We start from the raw sequence: 19269 nt of genomic DNA, 5'->3' as shown, positions 1-19269 counted from the left end.
TTCCTCCTACAAATAGAAAATATACTTTAATGATTCAGTCTTATTATCTAATTGTTGGCTATTTAAGTAATTATTGTCTTAAAAAGGCGGGGGGGAATGAACCTCCTTGTTAAAGACTATCTGCACATGAAGCAGTCTTTAAAGAAAGGCCCCTAATTAAGCTTAATAAAATTGTTTATTTTCCTATTTTCTCTAAATTGTTTTTAGGTTGACTTTTTAAAGCCATGTGACTTAAACTAGTTCAGTCTTCTAAATTTAACTATTTTTTGTTTTACTGAAACACAGATATTTTAACAATCAATTTTATTATTGAAAAATTAAGTATTTACTACCAAATTTAGACATGGCTAAGGAACAAGGACTGGCAATCCATCTCTCTTAAGTCTCACCTTTCTTAGCAGTAAAGTGAAGAGATGGACCAGATGGTTTTAAATTACTGGAACATCCTGTTCAGACTTAAAATATCAAGACCAATATCCCAGGGAATTAGTACATATATATTCAAAACTATTATTCAAATTTACTTTAAAAAACAAACAAACAGTAAATAAAGGACCTAGCATGAAAAATGATCAAAATTGGATTAAAGTCACAGCAAATACAGCAAAATTTTAACTCAGAAATACAGTAAAATTAGTTTGAAGAATTTAACCCATTTACCTTCCATTTTTCTCAAGAAATCTTGATATTTCCTATAAATTGGCTTGCTGCAAACCAGCTAGATACAACTTAAAATTTGTTTTCACCATCGAGTTTCCAGTTGTTCTTTCTTACCAGAACCTTATTTCTCTATTTCAAGTGGCAAATACCACCAACTTTTCCAGACACTTTTTAAATCTCCTTGTTCACTGTCAGCCTACTAAAAGTACGACTTAATGCCTTTTATGTATATCAATGTATTCCAAGTATTAGAATAGTACTCGGCACTTGGTAGGCATTGAATATATATTTGATGACAGAATGAAGCTCTAAATCACAGCTACTGAACTATCTGAATTCACATTCTAAAAAGTATTTTAATCAATAAACCCCTTAAAGTTAGTCTTTTAAAATTACCTGGGTGACTGCAACTCTCCAACACATAATGGACTAAAGATGGGAAACACAATGAGTTGCATGCAGAAAAATTTGCTGTGTCATGAAATAAACAAAGGGATTTAACATGGGAGACAAGTATGTCCTTCTTTTTTAATAGGTCAATCTTTTCTGTTTTCATCTTTTTTGCAATCCGACTTACCAGTTTTTTCCCCCCAAAAAATGTAAGCGATATTTTATGTTCCTTAGATTTCATTCCAGAATACCCAGTGATTACTGCAATTATTATAACCTACAGAATTAGCAATTTCCCAACCCTGCTCTTTTTTATTAGTCCAAATTCACTAAAATATTAAATGGTATGGAATAACGCTATAAGATTTTTACTATCATATTTCATTGATTTTAAGACACATTCTTTCACATAATCTGAATTTGGGAAGTACCTTAAAATTGATTCACTTTATTTAGAATTGTGTTGTGGTTTAATTGGCAACATTATTTCTAAGTAGTGCATAAAATATTTGTATGTCTCTCAATCAATGCTCTCTTAGGGCAATATTCAAGTAACAATGTCTCTATCCTCCCAGCCACTCTTGCAACATAAATACATATCTGAAAGGTTTAATTAGAAAAACTGTCCAAACACAGTTCAATTTTATATAAAATATTTAATTTTTAAAACACAAGCTATTCATGTCACATAAATATCTTCAATTTTATGTTAGCTACTATGGTCAGCAGAATTAACAAGTGTGACTGTTAAGAATAACTTAGATGCTGTCACTAATAGGAAAGTCTAAAGCTCTAAGACTCACCATATTAAAATTTCAGATACTTAAATACTGTAGCTATTTCGCAAAATTTCAAAGTATTTCTTCACTTCCTGCAATGTAGTTTCATCATAAGTTGTTAGTACTTAATATCCAAATAAAAGCAAAATAATTTTTTCTTTCATTTCTCCCCAACAAAAAAAAATCCATCAAAAAATAAAATGGTCAACTGACATCATTTTTATAGCAGTAAAATGGTAAATTATCTACATAAAAATATTCTTACTCTCACCAAGCTAGAATGCTTCCCATACAGCATTTTAACAAAGGTTCACAAATCAGATAGAGGGCACAGGGTTAAAAGACTGACTTTAGAACTGGGGCAATTTCCATTAAGTTACAGTTGTTTCAATTTAAGATTCCAAAAAAAAAAAAAAAAAAAAAAATCAGTTACTGGGAGATAACAGTTAAAACAAAATGGTTAATTGGCACAACGCTCATTTCCAAAGTCCATTTTTCCATTTAGTGATCCGAAAACACTGGTTATTTACCTTTGGTTCCTTTCTAAAATTGTTATAATTTATATCTCTGTGTGTGTACAAAACATTAGATTTGACACATTACAGCTTAAATAAGAATTTGTCCATCATTCTTTGTTGCTTTTAATAAAAAAAAAAAATGTTGATATGAACGAAAGCTGTTCTAAGTCTGGCGGAAGTCTTAATAAACCTCTCAGAAGGTGAGAGAAGATAAGAGATTTTCTCTCTCTTTTTCTTTGTGGCAATAAATTTAATCTAGGCAATGTTTCTAATTAGCAAGGGAACAGAGTTCATTTTTTCCTTAAAATGGCAATTTTTACTTAGAATATGGTGTTTGCCACCCCACCCCCATGAAAGTTAATAGAATTATGTAAATGTTACTATACCTTGCCCATCTATACTAATGCCCTCCAATTAATTATCCATGGTAAAAGGAAACAGAAACAACCTGGCAGCCTGAAAGTAAAGGTGCTCCGAAATGCTCATTGAAGCTATTACTTTCAACCATTTAAATGACATTTTAGAACTTATGGGAGTAACAAAGTACTGATTGCATTCTATTCCCTTTCTTTACTCTCACTCCCTTTACAAGAGAAGGTAGTGGAAGGTGACACAGCCCAAAGGCAGAAAAGGAGAAAGTGTGATAGGCAGAGAATGGATCTAAAAGGAACTGAACAGGCAGACTCTAAACACCCACTCCCTTCCTCTTCAATACAATCTATTGATTCCCTTTAAAAGACAAATGGGTGTAAAAGTTAACTACTTTTTCAGACCTTAAGCTTACCTGTTAAGGCACTTACTTACCCTTCCCACCCCACCCATATTTTTTATATAAAACCCACTATTTCATTTGAATGTATTTTGCTAGGTTATGATAATCTGCAAAATAAAACAAAAATAACATTGACCATTTTTTTTTTTTTTATAAAACTGTTGCATCAAGAGAAAGGTTGTGTTTTATTTTCTGAAATGAGCACAAAGTACACCTTTCACAATAACACTGAAAGCAGGTGCAGAGACTGACAGTGACCTTTGACTAAAGGTAGCTTTGTAAAAAGAAAATATCAAATAAATCAGTGCCCTTTCTGATTGTTGTAAAACTGGAGGAGGGAGGGGTTGGTTGGTTGTTACATAAAAGTTGGTCCAAACTTACAAAAAAAAGCACAAATGTGCATAGTTCAGATCTGCAAGAGGGCCATAAAGGACTTTATGTCCCTAATATTAGCATCCACTTAAAACTGCAAGAATACAAAATAAAATTGTTAACTAGAATTTGTGAAGATGTACAATCAAAAGATCTAGTTTTTAGAACAGCATGAATTAAGCAAAGGTTTTCTTTTTTTTTTTTTTTCTCTTTTGGTCTTTTTTTAAACTATTGTATGCAAGACCCTTTCCACATAAAAATAAAGCTGTTGTTGAATTAATATTATTCAAGTCTCTTGGATTGCTGCCTTAAATTGCAACTAGAAAAGTCTTTCCAGATAAAAATGATGTGCCTGAGGAAAAACTGATACTCAGTATGGTAGTCCTCTGCCTCGACCTCTGCCAGCTGATGTGCTAATGTGTCCCCTGTATCCTTGTGAATATCCAGGTCCTTGGGCAGGAGAAGTCCAAGTCTGTCCATGCATGAGGCTGGGCCCCCCCGGGTTTTCCTGTAAGGTACCGCCATAGTTATAGTTGTGCATCTTTGCTGGCAAAGGATGAGTACTCTCTGGCCCTGTGGAAGGGTCACTGCTGTTCGCCAGGACTGCAATGGGACCATGGCTATATTCAAATCTATGGTCCTTGTCTCCACTAAACAACATGGGACCAGTATTGAGGTAAATGTCTCTATATCCAGCTAGTGAACTGGGAAACGACTCGGAAAAGGCAGAAGGCTGTGTTGGACCACCAGAATGAGATGAAGTAGTACTGTAGTTATCCAAAGACTGAATATCTGAGTTTCCAATGAAGCTACGTCGTTCCAATGGTAGACCAGAACTACCTCCTAGACCGTCATTACTAACATAAGGAACAGAAGAGAAAGAAGAGGATCCAAAATTGTCCTTGTAGTCTGAAGTGGGTACGTAAGTGTCACCTGCCTGGTAATCAATACCACCTTCTCTTTTAGGATCATCCTGGGGCTGATGCTGAGCAAGTAACTGTAACAGGGCTGCTTTTACTCCGGCATGAGGGTCAGTTAACGAAGAACTAGTGGTGGGTACATGCTGGTTTTCTGTCCGATAATCCAGATCTTCTTCAGTGACTGGTGGTGGTTCAGGTGGTTCAGGAGGTCGTTGATCAGGAGGCAAAATACGTGGCCGGTCTGGTTCTGGTGTGAGCTCTAATATCCTCATGTCTTGGTGCTGGATGAGGTCATTTTGCCCTAAGTGAAACAAAGCAAAAAAAGAGATTAAAAATTTACTGTGGAAAACTCAGTGTTCAAAATAGTTAATGTTTCTTTCCTATGGGTGGTCCTAAAGAGCATTAGAAGTTCCATCTCTGTCTGCCCCACCCAAAAAAAATTAAAGAAAAAGGAATAAGGTATATAAGTCCTAATATTGCTTACTACCATTGCTTACTATCATTTAAGTGTATGGTGACCAAAAATTTGTATTATATTTGACTTTTCAAAGATTATCTCATATATACCTGTTTATTGCTTGAAGAACAAAAGCTGCTGTATATGCAGTTTCTGCCTTAGTCAACCATCCTGTTGTAGCTGGAGTAAAATATTATTTCTTAACCACAGGTTTACATGAGAAGAATCTATGACACTTATTATATAATAAGTTACATCACACATGGATAATTTGCTAAAGAATCAATTTGTAGAAGAAAACCATTAAAAAACTAACCTAAGACCTGATAATTTTCAGATATCTCCTAGCAATGCTATTAAACAACACACATTACAGATAATCATCAACAGCAAGAAAACAGTGTGAATGCAGCTACCTACACTAGTGGTCCGCTATCTGCACACTCACCCAATACTGGAGTGCTAGGTTCTGGAAGTGGCCTGAGTTGTAACGATGCTTCCTGTCCCGATCCATTTTCTCTTTCTTCTAGTAGCGCATCTTTCTGCTTTGACTGCTGAGCCTTTATTAATTGAGTCAACAGAACTGCAAATGCACTCTGTACAGCTGCCTGGGCAGCATCAGTCTCCACTTTAGGCTGGACGCTCTGAGAAGAAGGTTGAATTCCTCCCAATGGTTTTGAAGACTCCTGTTGTGGTGTTGATGGCTCTGTCTGTTTTTCACCTGTTGCCAAAATTCCAGCAGGAAGGTTTATTTTATTTAGCTGCTGCTGAGTCTCAGAGTTTACCTTAATGTTCAACACTTGGACAAAATCAGCCATATTAACACTTGTTTTAGATTGTAGTAGGTTTAGAAGAATTGCCAATTCACTGTGGTTTAACTGCTGTCCAGGGCCTGTTTTTACTAAAGACAAAATTTGTATTAATTAGAATTTCCATAATTCACAGCTGCCCAACCCACAAAATGGCTCTGTATGACCATATGAAAATGTACAATTGTAGGACAGTGTTTAAGAAACACTGTAAAAAGGGAATCTGAGTCTAACTGAATTGCATGTACATTTAAAATGTAACTGCATATAAATTAAAACAAACAGAAAAAAAAAGAACAAACTGTGGTCCATTTTGAATAAATTATCTTTACAGGTAAATATTTAAAAAAAAAAATTAAGACTACCACTAGAATTCCATACTATAAATGCAACCAGGAACTGTCACCTGTGAATGGGAACTGGATAATGATGATGAGGATGAGAGCTAGTCAGGTACTTTCTAAACACTTTATATCCTTTGTTACTCACAACAATGTAAGGCAGGCTCTAACATTAGCCCCATATTTTTAATGAAGAAGCAACTGACATCCAGAGAGACTAAATAACTTATCTAAGGTCATAAACTTTGTAAGTGGCAGAGATGAGATTTGAACCAAGTATTCTGATTCCAGAGTCTGCACTTTTAACTACTCTCTGTATTGCTTATCTAAAATTATGCTTATTATCTAAGTACCTAACCTGATATTTTTTAAAGTTTATATTTTATTTTTTTTATTAAAGTGACATTCATTATATAGATTTCAGGTATACAATTCTACAACGTCATCTGTATATTGTATTATATGTTTAACACCCCAAATCAAGTCTCCTTCCACCTTATATTTGTAATTTATTCAAACTAGGATGTTCAAGATTCTTTGATAAAGTGTACTTTATTCAAATTACTTTTTTAAAGTTAAGTCATTTTGGGTAAAGATGATATTAACTTATCATCAGCTAAACAGATTCAGTTTTTTTTTTTTCCAACTTTATGAATGGTTTATACAGATTCTTGGGCAAGCTTATCTGAGTCATACACAGGGGTGGGCAAAAGTAGGTTAATAATAAGAAGAAACACAATAATTAACAAATAATTATATAAGAATGAACTATCGTGTACTCACAACTGTAAACCTACTTTTGCCAAGCCTTATATAACACAACTCAATGCATGTAATTGATAATACAGTCACTGATAAGATATTTCTATAATCACAAAATAGAAGAAAAACTCCAAAAAGATGAAAAACTGATGATTCACGCTGTCTTTTTATATTTTCTCTTCATAGATTTTGAGTTATTTTATTACTTAATATCACTTTTAAATTAATTCAAAACAAACTTTTGCATGTTATTCTTATGACCTGAAGCATTAATAAGGAATAAATTTTGATTACTACACCTCAAGGACCAGTTTGCCTCATTTTCCCTTTGATTTCTCTATTAACCAAGGCAGTCAGTCTCTGTAGGAGCTCAGAGTCCTCTTTAACTATGGTGTTTTCTCTACAGAAGTGGCATTTCCCTTTTTCAAGATACTTACTGATTAATGAAACAAGCAAAGAGGATACATTTCTATTTCAAAAAACCATAATTCTCACTTAATAGTGAGTTTTTAAAAAAGGAAAACAAGAAAAAACTCTACATCATAAATAGGTTAAATATGTAGATAAACAACAACCAAATGAGCTCAGAAAGGACAATACATTTTTTATCAGCTAAAATAGAGTGAGATAACTAGCCTCTATTCCACTAGGTTTGCTAGTGAAATAAGGACAACAGTTCCATGAACAGGAGTAAAAATAAGAACCTGTTAGTCTTGTTAAGGAATATGACAACTGTAATCTGGGACAACTGACCACCATCCAAACTTCTTTTTTTTTTTATCCTCATCCGAGGATATTTTTCCATTTTTTTTGTACAGATAGAGTGGGAGGGAGAGAGAGGAAGGGAAAGAGAGACAGAAACATCGACGTGAAGGGACACATCGAGTAGCTGCCACCCACACGACCAACCAGGGCCGGGGACAAACTGCAACCGAAGTACATGCCCTTAGCGGGAACCGAACCCGGGTCTCTCCGGACCGCAGGCTGACGCTCTAATCGCTGAACCAAACCGGCCAGGGCCAAACTTCTTATAACTGACATCTCAGATCCTGTTTCAGTAGCAGATGATATAATAAAACATGTAAACTTAAATACAAACTAAGCCCTGGCCAGTTTGGCTCAACGGTTGGAGCATCGGCCTGCAGTAAGGAGAGGCCCGGGTTCGGTCCCCGCTAAGGCATGTACCTTGGTTGCAGTTTGCCCCCGGCCCTGGTTGGGTCATGTGGGTGGCAACTACTCGATGTGTGCCTTTCACGTCGATGTTTCTCTCTCTCTCTCTCTCTTCCTCCCACTCTATCTGAACAAAAAATGAAAAAATGTCCTCAGGTGAGCATTTAAAAAAAATTAAAAACAAACAAACATGTTAACTTAAATACAAACTAAGCCCTGGCAGGTTTGGCTCAGCAGTTAGAGCACTGGTCTCCAGTCCGGAGAGACACGGGTTCGGTTCCTGCTAAGGGCATGTACCTCAGTTGCAGTTTGGCCCCGGCCCTGGTTGGGTCGTGTGGGTGGCAACCACTCAGTGTGTTCCTTTCACGTCGATGTTTCTCTCTCTCTCTCTCTCTCTCTCTCTCTCTCTCTCTCTCTCTCTCTCTCTCTCTCTCTCCCTCCCTCCCTCCCTCCCACTCTATCTGAACAAAATATCGAAAAATGTCCTTGGTTGAGGATTAAAACACCAAAAACAAAAAACAAAAAACAAAGAAAACCTGTTGCTTCTCTTTTGCCTTTCTCCATGTTTTACACATTGTTAACATGAAAAGAAATAATCATATTCAATTTTATGTAAATAGCCTTCATAGTATGAACAACAAATGTGTTTTCCACAGCTATGTATATCAAATATTTTCATGTATCAGGGAAATTCACTTTTTCAAGAAATTCTGAAGAACACTTCTCTAAAAAAAAATAACAATTGCTGCTGGTTTTAAAAGTAACATGGATCAACACTTTCATATAGTCTGACCAACATCAAGCATGAGCTTGTAGATTACATGGGAAAGCATTAATGGTAATCTTCCTCAAGCTTTCTCAGTTAACCTAAGTCTATATTTATACTCAACCACCAAAGCTCAATTTTATTCACAGATCTGTTAACATCAACTAATCCCAATATTTACTAATTTCTTAATACATACTAGGCTACTTTTTTATGTTTAATAAACTACCACCCCTATACACACACACATATACATGCACACCTTGGAAATACAGTGGGTAGGGTTCCATACAAACAAAGTGAATATTGCAATAAAGCAGATCAACACAATTTTTTTTGTTTCCCAGTGCATATAAAAGTTGTGTTTATGTAGTCCATTAAGTATGCAATAGCATGTCTAAAAATATAATATACATACTTTAATTAAAAAATACTTTATTGTTACCCTGGCCGGTTTGGCTCAGTGACTAGAGAGTGTGGGCCCAAGGACCAAAGAGTCTTGGGTTCGATTTCTGATCAAGGGAACCAACCTTGGTTGCAGGTTTGCTCCCTAGCCCCAGACGGGGTTGTGTGGGAGACAACCAATCAATGTCTCTCTCACAAGCTTTTTCTCTCTCTGCTCTCTCCCCCTCCTCCCTCCCACTTTATCTGAAGGAAAAAAAAAAAAAAATCAATGGAGAAAGTATCCTCAGGTGAAGATTAAAAAAACAAATAAACAAATAAAACTTGATTGTTAATAAATGCTAACCATCCTCTGAGCCTTCCGCCAGTCAGTAACCATTTATTTTTTCAACCCTTACCCGAGGACATTTTTCTATTTCTCTTCAGATAGAGTGGAAGGGAGGGGGAGAAAGAGAGAAACATTGATGTGAGAGAAACACAATGACTGGTTGCCTCCTGCATGACTCTGACCAGGGCCAGGGACGAACCACAACTGAGGTACATGCCCTTGACCGAAATCGAACCTCAGACTCATTGGTCTGCACACTGATGCTCTAATGGCTGAGTCAAACTTGCCAGGACCAGTCAGTAACTTTTTTGCTGGTGGAGGGTCTTGCCTCAATGTTGATGGTTGCTGACTGACCAAAGGTAGTGGTTGCTGAAGGTTGAGGTGGCTGTGGGAATTTTTCTTTTTTATAATCCTCACCGGAGGATATTTTTCCATTCGTCTTCAGAGTGGGAGGGAGGGAGAGAGGAAGAGAGAGAGAAATATCGATGTGAGAGAGACACATTGACTGGCTGCCTCCTGTACAACCCCGACTGGGGCCAGGACAAACCACAACTAAGGTATGTGCCCTTGGCTGGAAATGGACCCGAGATTCCTTGCTCCGAGGGTCAACTCTAATCACTGAGCCAAACTGGCTAGGGCAACTGTGGCAATTTCTTTAAATAAGACACTGACGATTGGTGTATCAACTGACACTTCCTTTCACAGTTTCTTTATAGTATTTGATAGCTCTTTGCCACAGCAAAACTTCTTTCAAAATTGGAGTTAAACCTCTCAAACCCTGAAGTTGCTTTATCATCTAAGTTAATGTACTATTATATATCCAGTATTGTCATTTTGGCAATTGTCATAGTATCTTCACCAGGAGTAGATTCTATCTCAGGAAACCACTTTCTTTTCTCTTCCATAAGAAATGACTCTCAACTGTTAAAAAGTTTTTTTTAAATATATATATATATTTTTAAATACTGCTTTTTTAGGGAGAGAGAGAAAAACATCAATGTGAGAGAGAAACATCAGTTGGCTACCTCCTTCATGCCCCTCCCTTACTGGGGATAGAGCTCGCAACCCAGGCATGTGACCTGATTGGGAATCGAACTGGGACCTCAGTCCATGAGACAATCCACTGAGCCACACCGGCCAGGCTCATCTGTTAAAGTTTTAACATGAGATTCCAGCAATTCAGTCACACCTTCAGGCTCCACTTCTGCTTCTAGTTCTTTCCACCACATCTTACTTCCTCTGAAGTTTTGAACCTTCAAAGTCATCCATTGGGGTTGGAATCATCTTCTTCTAAATGCCTGCTAAAGTTGCTATTTAGAAATCTTCCCATGAATCATGGGCATTCTTTTTAAAAAAAAAAATTTTTAATTCTCATCCGAGGACATTTTTGCATTTATCTTCAGAAAGAGTGGGAGGGAGAGGGAGAGGGAGAGAGAGAGAGAGAGAGAAACATCGACGTGAGAGAGACACATCGACTGGCGGCCACCCACACAACCCCAACCGGGGCAGGGGACAAACAGCAACCAAGGTATGTGCCTTCAGTGGGAAACGAATCCGGGACTCTCTGGTCCATGGGCTGACGCTCTAACCACTGAGCCAAACCGGCCAGGGCATGGACATTCTTTTTTGTTAATCCTCACCCAAGGATATTTTCCCATTTATTCTTTAGACAGAGTAGAAGGGAGGAAGGTGGGGAGGAGTGAGGGAGGGAGAAGGGAGGGGGGGAGAGAGAGAGACAGAGAGAGACATTGATTGGTTGCCTCCCACATGACCCTGACGGGGGATGGAGATGGAACCTGCAACCCAGGTACAACACTTGTCCAGGAATCAAACCTGTGACCCTTCAGTCTGTGGGCCGACACGTTAATGGCTGAGCCAAACCAGCCAGGGCATGAATATTCTAAAAGGCATACATAATGGTGAATCCTTTCCAGAAGGTTTTTAATTTATTTAGTCCAAATCTATCAGCTATACCCTCACAAAATATATTTCTTAAATAGTAAGGCTTTAAAGTTGAAATTATTTCTTGATCCATAGCTATAGAAAGGATGTTGTGTTAACCAGTTTGAAAACAACATTAATCTCATTGCACATCTCCATCAGAGCTCTTGGGTAACCAGGTGCATTGTTAATGAGCAGTATAATTCTGAAAGGAATCTTTTCTTGCTGAACATTAGGTCTCAACAGGGGCTTACAATATTCAGTGAATGATGCTGCAAATAGCTGTTCTGTCATCCAGGCTTTGTTGTCCCACTTATAACAAACAGGCAGAGTAGATTTAGCATAACATAAGGACACTAAGATTTTCAGATGATAAATGAGCACTGGCTTCAACTTAAAGTCACCACCTGCATTAGCCCCTAAACAAAAGCCAGCCTGTCCTTTGAAGCCAAACCTTGACTTCCCAAGTCTAGCCATCAAAATCCTAGATGTCATCTCCTTCCAAGATAAGGCTCTTTTGTCTACACTGAAAATCTACTGTTTAGTGTAGCCACCTTCATTTATTATCTTAGCTAGGTCTTCTGGATAACTTGCTGCAGCTTCTGTATCAGTATTTGCTGTTTGCCTTGTACTTTATTTTATGAAGACAGCTTCTTTTCTTAAACCTCATGAAGCAATCTCTGCTAGCTCCAAATATTTTTTCTGTGGTTTCCTTACCTGTCTTAGCCATCACAGAATTGAGGAGAGTTAGGGCCTTGCTTTGAATTAGGCTGTGGCTTAAGTAAATGTTGTAGTTGGTTTGATCTCCTATCTATACTATTAGAACTTTCTCCATATTAGTAATAAGGCTGTTCCACTTTCTTATCGTTTGTGTGTTTACTAGAGTAGTACTTTTAATTTCCTTCAAGAACTTTTCCTTTGCATTCACAACTTGACTAAGTGGCACAAGAGGCCTAGCTTTCAGCCTATCACTGCTTTGGACAGGCCTTCCTTACTGAGCTTAATTGTTTCCAGCTTTAGTCACACATCTCACACATATCAGAGATGTGTGACTCTTCCTTTCATCTGAACACTTAAGAGGCCATTGTGAGCCAGGCCGGTGTGGCTCAGTGGTTGAGCATCGACCCATGCACCAAGAGGTTGCCAGTTTATTTCACGGTCAGGGCACATGCCAAGGTTGTAGGCCAAATCCCCAGTGGAGGGCATGTAGGAGGCAGCCAACTGATGTTCTCTCTCATCGATGTTTCTATCTCTCTCTCCCTTCCTTTCTCTTTAAAATCAATAAAGAGGGGAAAAAAAAGAGGCCATTTGAGGTTATTGATAGGCCTAATTTCAATATTATTGTATCTCAGGGAATAAGGAGGCCCACGGAGAGGGAAAGAGATGAGTGAATAGTCAGTGGAGCAATCATAACACATACAACATTTATCAATTAAGTACACTGTCTTATATGGGCACTGTTGTGGTGCCCCCAAACAATTACAATAGTAATCAAAGACCACTGATCACTGCCCTGGCCGGTATGGCTCAGTTGGTTGAGTGACGTGCCATGCACCGAAAGGTTGCCAATTCCTAGTCAGGGCACATACCCAGGTTGTGGTTATATCCCTGGTCGAAGTAACCAATCGGGAGGCAACCAATTGATGTTTCTCTGTCACATCGATGTTTCCCCTTCTCTCTCTCTCAAGTCAATAAAAAAAAAAAAAAAAAAATATATATATATATATATATATATATATACACACACACATATACACACACACACACACAATAGATCATTGATCACCTTAATAAATATAATAATGAAAAAGTATGAAATATTGTGAGAATTACCAAAATGTGCCACAGAGACTTACAGTGAGTAAACGCTGTTGGAAAAATGGCGCTGATATACTTGCTCAATGCAGGGTTGCCATAAACTTTCAATTTGTGAAAATTGCATTATCTATGAAGTGCAATAAATTATAGCATAATAAAACAAAGCATGTCTGTATTTATTTCATATAAGTCTCTGTCTTCACACACACACAAAAATTAAACTAAAACTGAATGCTTTCTGGTTTCTTGAGGCCAAATGAGGGAGTGGATTCCATTTTTTTAAAAGTTAACACTGAAAAGATTGATTTCTCATGAAGAAGCTTACTCTTAACAACAGGTTGAGTCAGAAGAAGAAATTTAAGTTTTCCCAAAATATCCTTCCTGTCATTTTTGGAATAAAATTAGATTCCAATCTTTGAGATTCTATAATATAATAGGAAATATATTAAGAGTAACTGCTGAGGATATTATAACCAGTATAAAAAAACTTCTATTAAATTTTTGGCTGTTTTTCTATCTTCTTACTTCTTAAGCATTCACAGACATTAAGTGCTGAGCCTCGGTGAGAATAGTGTTAGTAAAAGACCCACTGGCTTCTGCATGGAAGAGAAAAGGAAGTAGAGAAATCTGACTAATGACTCGTCCAGTGTAATATGAGGCCTTCATATTGTGGTGCCAATACTAGTGACACATCTGTACTGGCACAAGCAAATAAGGAAATGTCAAGTTTGGTGAATAAACCTTAATGTTCAACTTCTACCTCACGTGTTTTAACACTAGAACAACATAATCAACAGTAGCCACAAAATAATTGGAAGAAAACCAACCCACAGAAGCATTACTGACCAGGTGCTACATTCGAGTTGCCCTGAGATTTCAGTTGTGAAGTTGGCAGCACACCCTGGGGTGTGTTCGTTCTGCTGTCATCCAAGCCCAGAGACAAGTCCTTTCTGGGGGCTTTAATTGTAGAAACATCATCAGTCATGCCCATCTGTTTCTGTCTCCTTCGCTTTTTACTCCATAACTCATGACAGTCTTGCCATAAAGGAAGGCTGGAAAAAAAAAAGAATAAAATTTTCGTCAGTGACATTTCTTAACAACAAAAAAATGCTAATATTTATTAACAACAAAGCTGCCACTCCTCCTCCCCCTCAGTTATTCCTGAAGACTTCAAACACAGGCTTTACAAATTGCTACAATAAAAATTGACCTTGATGCCCCACCTTCCTTCGGGACTTCACCTTTATAGACAGACTCTTATTCTGTGGCTTCTGAATAATCAATAAATAATCATTTATTAAAATTATAACTGAAGAATGTATGGTCATAAAAGTTGGTGTAATCTTTTAAAGCCAGTTCTTATCATAGTATATCATACAGTGAATACAATATAAAAAAAAAAGAAAGCAAAAAATATGCTATTTGCAGAAACTAGACTAGACATAGGATTAAAAAGTACTGAAGGCTAGGACATAAATAACATTTGTGAAAAAGTATCTAGTAAAAACTTTAAATTTTTTAATACCATCATATTTAGTTCTGTAAGCAAATGCTCTAGAATTAAACTGATGCTAGAGGCGTTTCAAAAATAGGTAGTCCAGGCTAATTACTCATCAACAAAAAGTTCTGAATAACTAGCAACTATCATCAAAATTACCCTCAATTATGAAAAACTCTACCTGAATGTAATTTCATAAACCTGACAACAGTGAGGAATAACTTTTGTGTAAAGAAAGACATAAATATTTGATTTATAAATGTTTTCTTTTTACCTTAATAATCCAATGGGAAGTTACTATTACATCTATTTAATGAGAAAATTAAGGCTTGGAAAGGTTAATAAACTTGCCCAGAACAACTACAAATTTCCTTAATAAGCCCCGACCTAGTGATATATGCCTGCAGTCTTCAACCTGTATATGTTGTCCTCTAAGGATACTTGAAGACTTTCTAATGAAGTACATCTGAAATTGTTTTAAAAGGATTTCTATACCTATATGTCCTCTTTCCTAAATCTTTGAGAATGGCTCGCACATTCAGCAAATTCTTTCATACCTCCTCTTTTACAATTACTCTTATCTCATGTTATAAAAGAAAGGTATATGCAACAACATGGTTGAATCTTAGCAATGTAATACAATATTAAGTAAAGAAAGGTCATTCCCAAAAGATTACAAACAGCATGACACGCTTTTATAAAAAACAACTAAAATTTTAAAATATAAATTGTTATGAGTGCATATAAATGGCAACAAAAGAAAACAGAAATGATGATTACCTCAGGCAGAGGAAAGCAAGGGGACATAGATCATAAGGTAGGGTGTGTGTGGAAGGAAGGGTATGGTATGATTAAAGAAAGTTATTTTCAAGATTCTAGCTTTCATTTGGTAGGCTCATGGCTATTTATCAACATCATTTAAAATAACTAATTAAATTAAGTAACTAAAGGGAAAAAAAGAGAGCCATGCATGGACCAATGATGAGTGATACAAGGATTATGATTAAATCAAGTCTATTCACCTGAGGTCCAAAAACAAAACAAAGGCATACCTCTCAGCCATCTTACTATGGTGCATTGCCTCAGCGTGTAAAAACCTCCTGGAGTAACAAACAAAGGGACAATTTGAAATATTGATATTGGGAAGCTATAAGGCATCATAATCCCGCCAAAGCCTTTCCTCTCCTTTTTCTCCCCCTCCCTCTCTCTTTCTGTGTGTGTGTGTGTGTGTGTGTGTGTGTGTGTGCGCGCGCGCACGCGCACATGGGTATTATAAGATGTTTAGCCTTAGTCTCTGTTGGGATATTCTGAATTCAGATGTACTGCACTACTGTAGTAACTTCCACCATCCAAATGTTCAGGGAATGTATAGATCCTGTGAAAGAGTTCCATGAGAGTAAAGCAAAAAAATCCATCAAAAGGGGCTTTGTTCCCTCCCACAATTTAAAGGAAAGAGATTCTTTATGAATGATTTCAACACTCATCTTTAGGAAAGATAAACATCACACAACAAATAGCTAAAACAGTGTAAGTTAGTGATGCTGACTCACAGATGTACCAGGAATAAAACTAGGATGAACACATTTTTATGTACTTTTCCGAAGGTTCAAATACTGGCTCAGTCACTTACTTATTGTGTCTCATTAGGCAAGTAATGACCTCTGTGCCTCAGTTTCCTTGTCTTTAAAAATGAGATAACAATACATTATGGGGTAGAGGTAATATATGTTAACATATGTAAGTGCTCAGACATGGTTAGGCACTATTCTCATGTTTGATTACACTGATCATCATTCAATAAGGTAGCTTAAAGCTATTTTTTTAAATCAAATCACATCATGAAATATTTATTCTAATACAGTTGATCATATTATGTCATGAATTGTTTAATGTTTATACTTGCTATTCAGAGAAAAAAATTATACATTAGCTTCCATTCTAATTCACTTTTTAGCAATATATACTTTTTTTCTTTCAATTAAATACCTCAGAAAAGTTTGAGAGGACATCTAATACAATACAGTTACTTTTTTGTTTTTTATACCCCATTCTCATTTGAATATTCCTAAAAAATTGATCAGAGAATATAGTACATACACATATTTCCTAAAGGAACACCATGCCTTGCCACTCAATGTGTACCTTTCACATCGGTGTTTCTCTCTCTCCCTCCCTCCCACTCTATCTGAACAAAAAATAGAAAAATGTCCTCAAGTGAGGATTTAAAAAAAAAAAAAAAGGAATACCATGCCTTTCTTCACAGTCCTTAGCAAATAAATAATTTTAACTATTACATATTATAAAATGAGAGGTAATATTTTTTATATAACTTTTTATTTAAATATTAGATTGACACCATTATAAATTTCACCTGACTGCTTTAGTGATATATATAACAAAATTTGATGTATCTCATAATTTATTACTGGTTTACAAAATTTTCACCAAAATGCATGTTTACATTTATTTTTAATGGAAAAAAAGGCAGTCAGGTATGTTCTGATAAAAACAGTGAATTTAGGTGTTACATATGACAATATGAACAGTGTTTCCAATTGGGTTATGTGGCAGACATTTTCCATAATTTGAATGGGATACGTCTGAAGTTCCAAGGTTTTGACAAAAACATGTATTTTAAAAATGTATAAGAAACACAATTTAATAAACTGATTGGCAAAGTAGCAATGACATGACATGCTAACTTCCTAGCCTTTTCTAAGTATACTGGATTACACAAGTACTAATGAAAGAAAAAGTAACAAGTATAAGTATTTGTAAAGCTTCTTTGGTTTACTTTCCCATAATTTGAAAAATTAAATGATTAATGACTAAATAACATATCTTTTAGCAAGTCACGTGGTTTCCAAGGCTTTACTGTCAAAAACTTAAAGGAGAAAAAATCTTAAGTTTACATATGAAAAGTCATTAAAATAATTTTTGATGACAAATTATTATGCGATTTGGGGGACATAACATGGAAGGAGTTTAAAACTCAGTGATATAACTATGACAAAACTCCACCTATTCTCAAATGCTTCTTTACAAGGGTACTTATTAAAATAATATTAACATTAATGTGGAACTGTCACATTCTAGAATATTAATTGATAGATATGCAAATTACATGGGGAAAAAAATCTCAGCCTTTATTTCATTAGATTTCATTGCCAACAAAATTTAATATTTTTTCTTTTTTTTTTAATGTTTTTTATTTATTTATTTTTTTATCCTCACCCAAGGACATTTTTTCATTTTTTGTTCAGATAGAGCGGAAGGGGGAGAGAGGAAGAGAGAGAGAGAAACATCGACGTGAAAGGGACACATCAAGTGGCTGCCACCTGCACGACCCAACCAGGGCCGGGGACAAACCGCAACCGAGATATGTGCCCTTAGCAGGAACCGAACCCGGGTCTCTCTGGACCACAGGCAGACGCTCTAACCGCTGAGCCAAACCGGCCAGAGCAATATTTTTTCTTTCTTAATTTATATTTTTAAATCCTCACCTAAGGATATTTTTCTATTTATCTTCAAATAGAGTGGGAGGGAAGAAAAGAGAGGGAGAGATAGAGAAACATCCACCTGAGAGGGACACAAGGACTGGTTGCTTTCTGCATGACATCGACCAGGGTTAGGACAAACCGCAACTGAGGTATGTGCCCTTGACCAGAATCGAACTTGCAACTCACTGGTCTGCTGGCTGACACTCTATCAGCGGTTCTCAACCTGTGGGTCACAACCCCTTTGGGGGTCGAATGACCCTTTCACAGGGGTTGCCTAAGACCATCGGAAAATACATATTTCCGATGGTCTTAGGAACCAAGACACCGCTCCTCTATTGTCTCCAAGCAGGTCTGCCCAAATGCAGATCCGCCCACATACAACATGAGGAACTGTATTAAAGGGCTGTGGCATTAGGAAGGTTGAGAACGACTGCCTAACCACTTGAGCAAAACTGCCAGGGCTATATTTTCTTTCTTAACGAAAATATGTGCTATTAATATTTGCAATGACAAATTACTCAAGAAGAAAAATAATTTTGTAGTCAAATTTTAAAAATCAAATTTCAATTTATATGCATACATATGTTTTAAACATGTATAAGGTAACCAATATAATTTTGAGTGAGAATGTATGTTGCCATTAAAAAGCTGCAGAAGCAATATAAGTTCAAAATGAAAACAGAACAATGTCAAATTGTTAGAATTTCTTTGTACATTTTCTTTTAATTTTTTTTTTAATCCTCACACGCGGATATTTTTCCATTCATCCTCAGATAGAGCGGGAGGGAGGGAGGGAGAGAGAAATGGAGAAGGGAAGAGAGAAAGAGAGAGAAACACTGATTCGAGGGAGAGACACGTGGACTAATTGCCCCCCCAGGACCCCAACCGGGCGGAGAAAAACCACAACTAGGTAAGTGCCCTTGGCCGAAATCAACTGTGGACTCTCTGATCCACGGACTGACACTCTAAGCTGAGCCATACTGATAGGGCTTCATACATTTTCTAAGTGAATGCTGGTGAATATAAAGATGCTAAGATATTTTGACTGCACTGAATATATTTTTAA

The 19269-nt window shown here is 36.6% G+C and overlaps 1 protein-coding gene across 5 annotated transcripts in view; it reads right to left on the bottom strand.

Annotated features, from left to right (window-relative positions):
• Nucleotides 1-1686: 1686 nt before the first annotated feature.
• CDK13 (cyclin dependent kinase 13) overlaps nucleotides 1687-19269 on the bottom strand; it is a 143632-nt gene continuing 126049 nt past the window's right edge. For 2 of the 5 annotated variants that reach the window (XM_036246218.1, XM_036246220.1), the window contains 4 exons: nucleotides 15756-15803; nucleotides 14052-14257; nucleotides 5317-5769; nucleotides 3286-4712 (listed from right to left, as the gene is read on the bottom strand). In XM_036246218.1, the coding sequence (XP_036102111.1) occupies nucleotides 3862-4712; nucleotides 5317-5769; nucleotides 14052-14257; nucleotides 15756-15803 (1558 nt within the window). In that variant the 3' untranslated portion in view covers nucleotides 3286-3861. Of the gene's footprint in view, nucleotides 4713-5316; nucleotides 5770-14051; nucleotides 14258-15755; nucleotides 15804-19269 lie in introns of all 5 variants that reach the window. The other 3 variants (XM_036246221.1, XM_036246222.1, XM_036246219.1) reach the window with 3 other exon arrangements.

This window comes from Molossus molossus, unplaced genomic scaffold (genome assembly GCF_014108415.1).
Source record: "Molossus molossus isolate mMolMol1 unplaced genomic scaffold, mMolMol1.p scaffold_m16_p_7, whole genome shotgun sequence".
Taxonomy (NCBI): Eukaryota; Metazoa; Chordata; class Mammalia; order Chiroptera; family Molossidae; genus Molossus; species Molossus molossus.
Note: the sequence above shows the minus strand (reverse complement) of the source record. Positions and strands in the feature narration are given on the sequence as shown.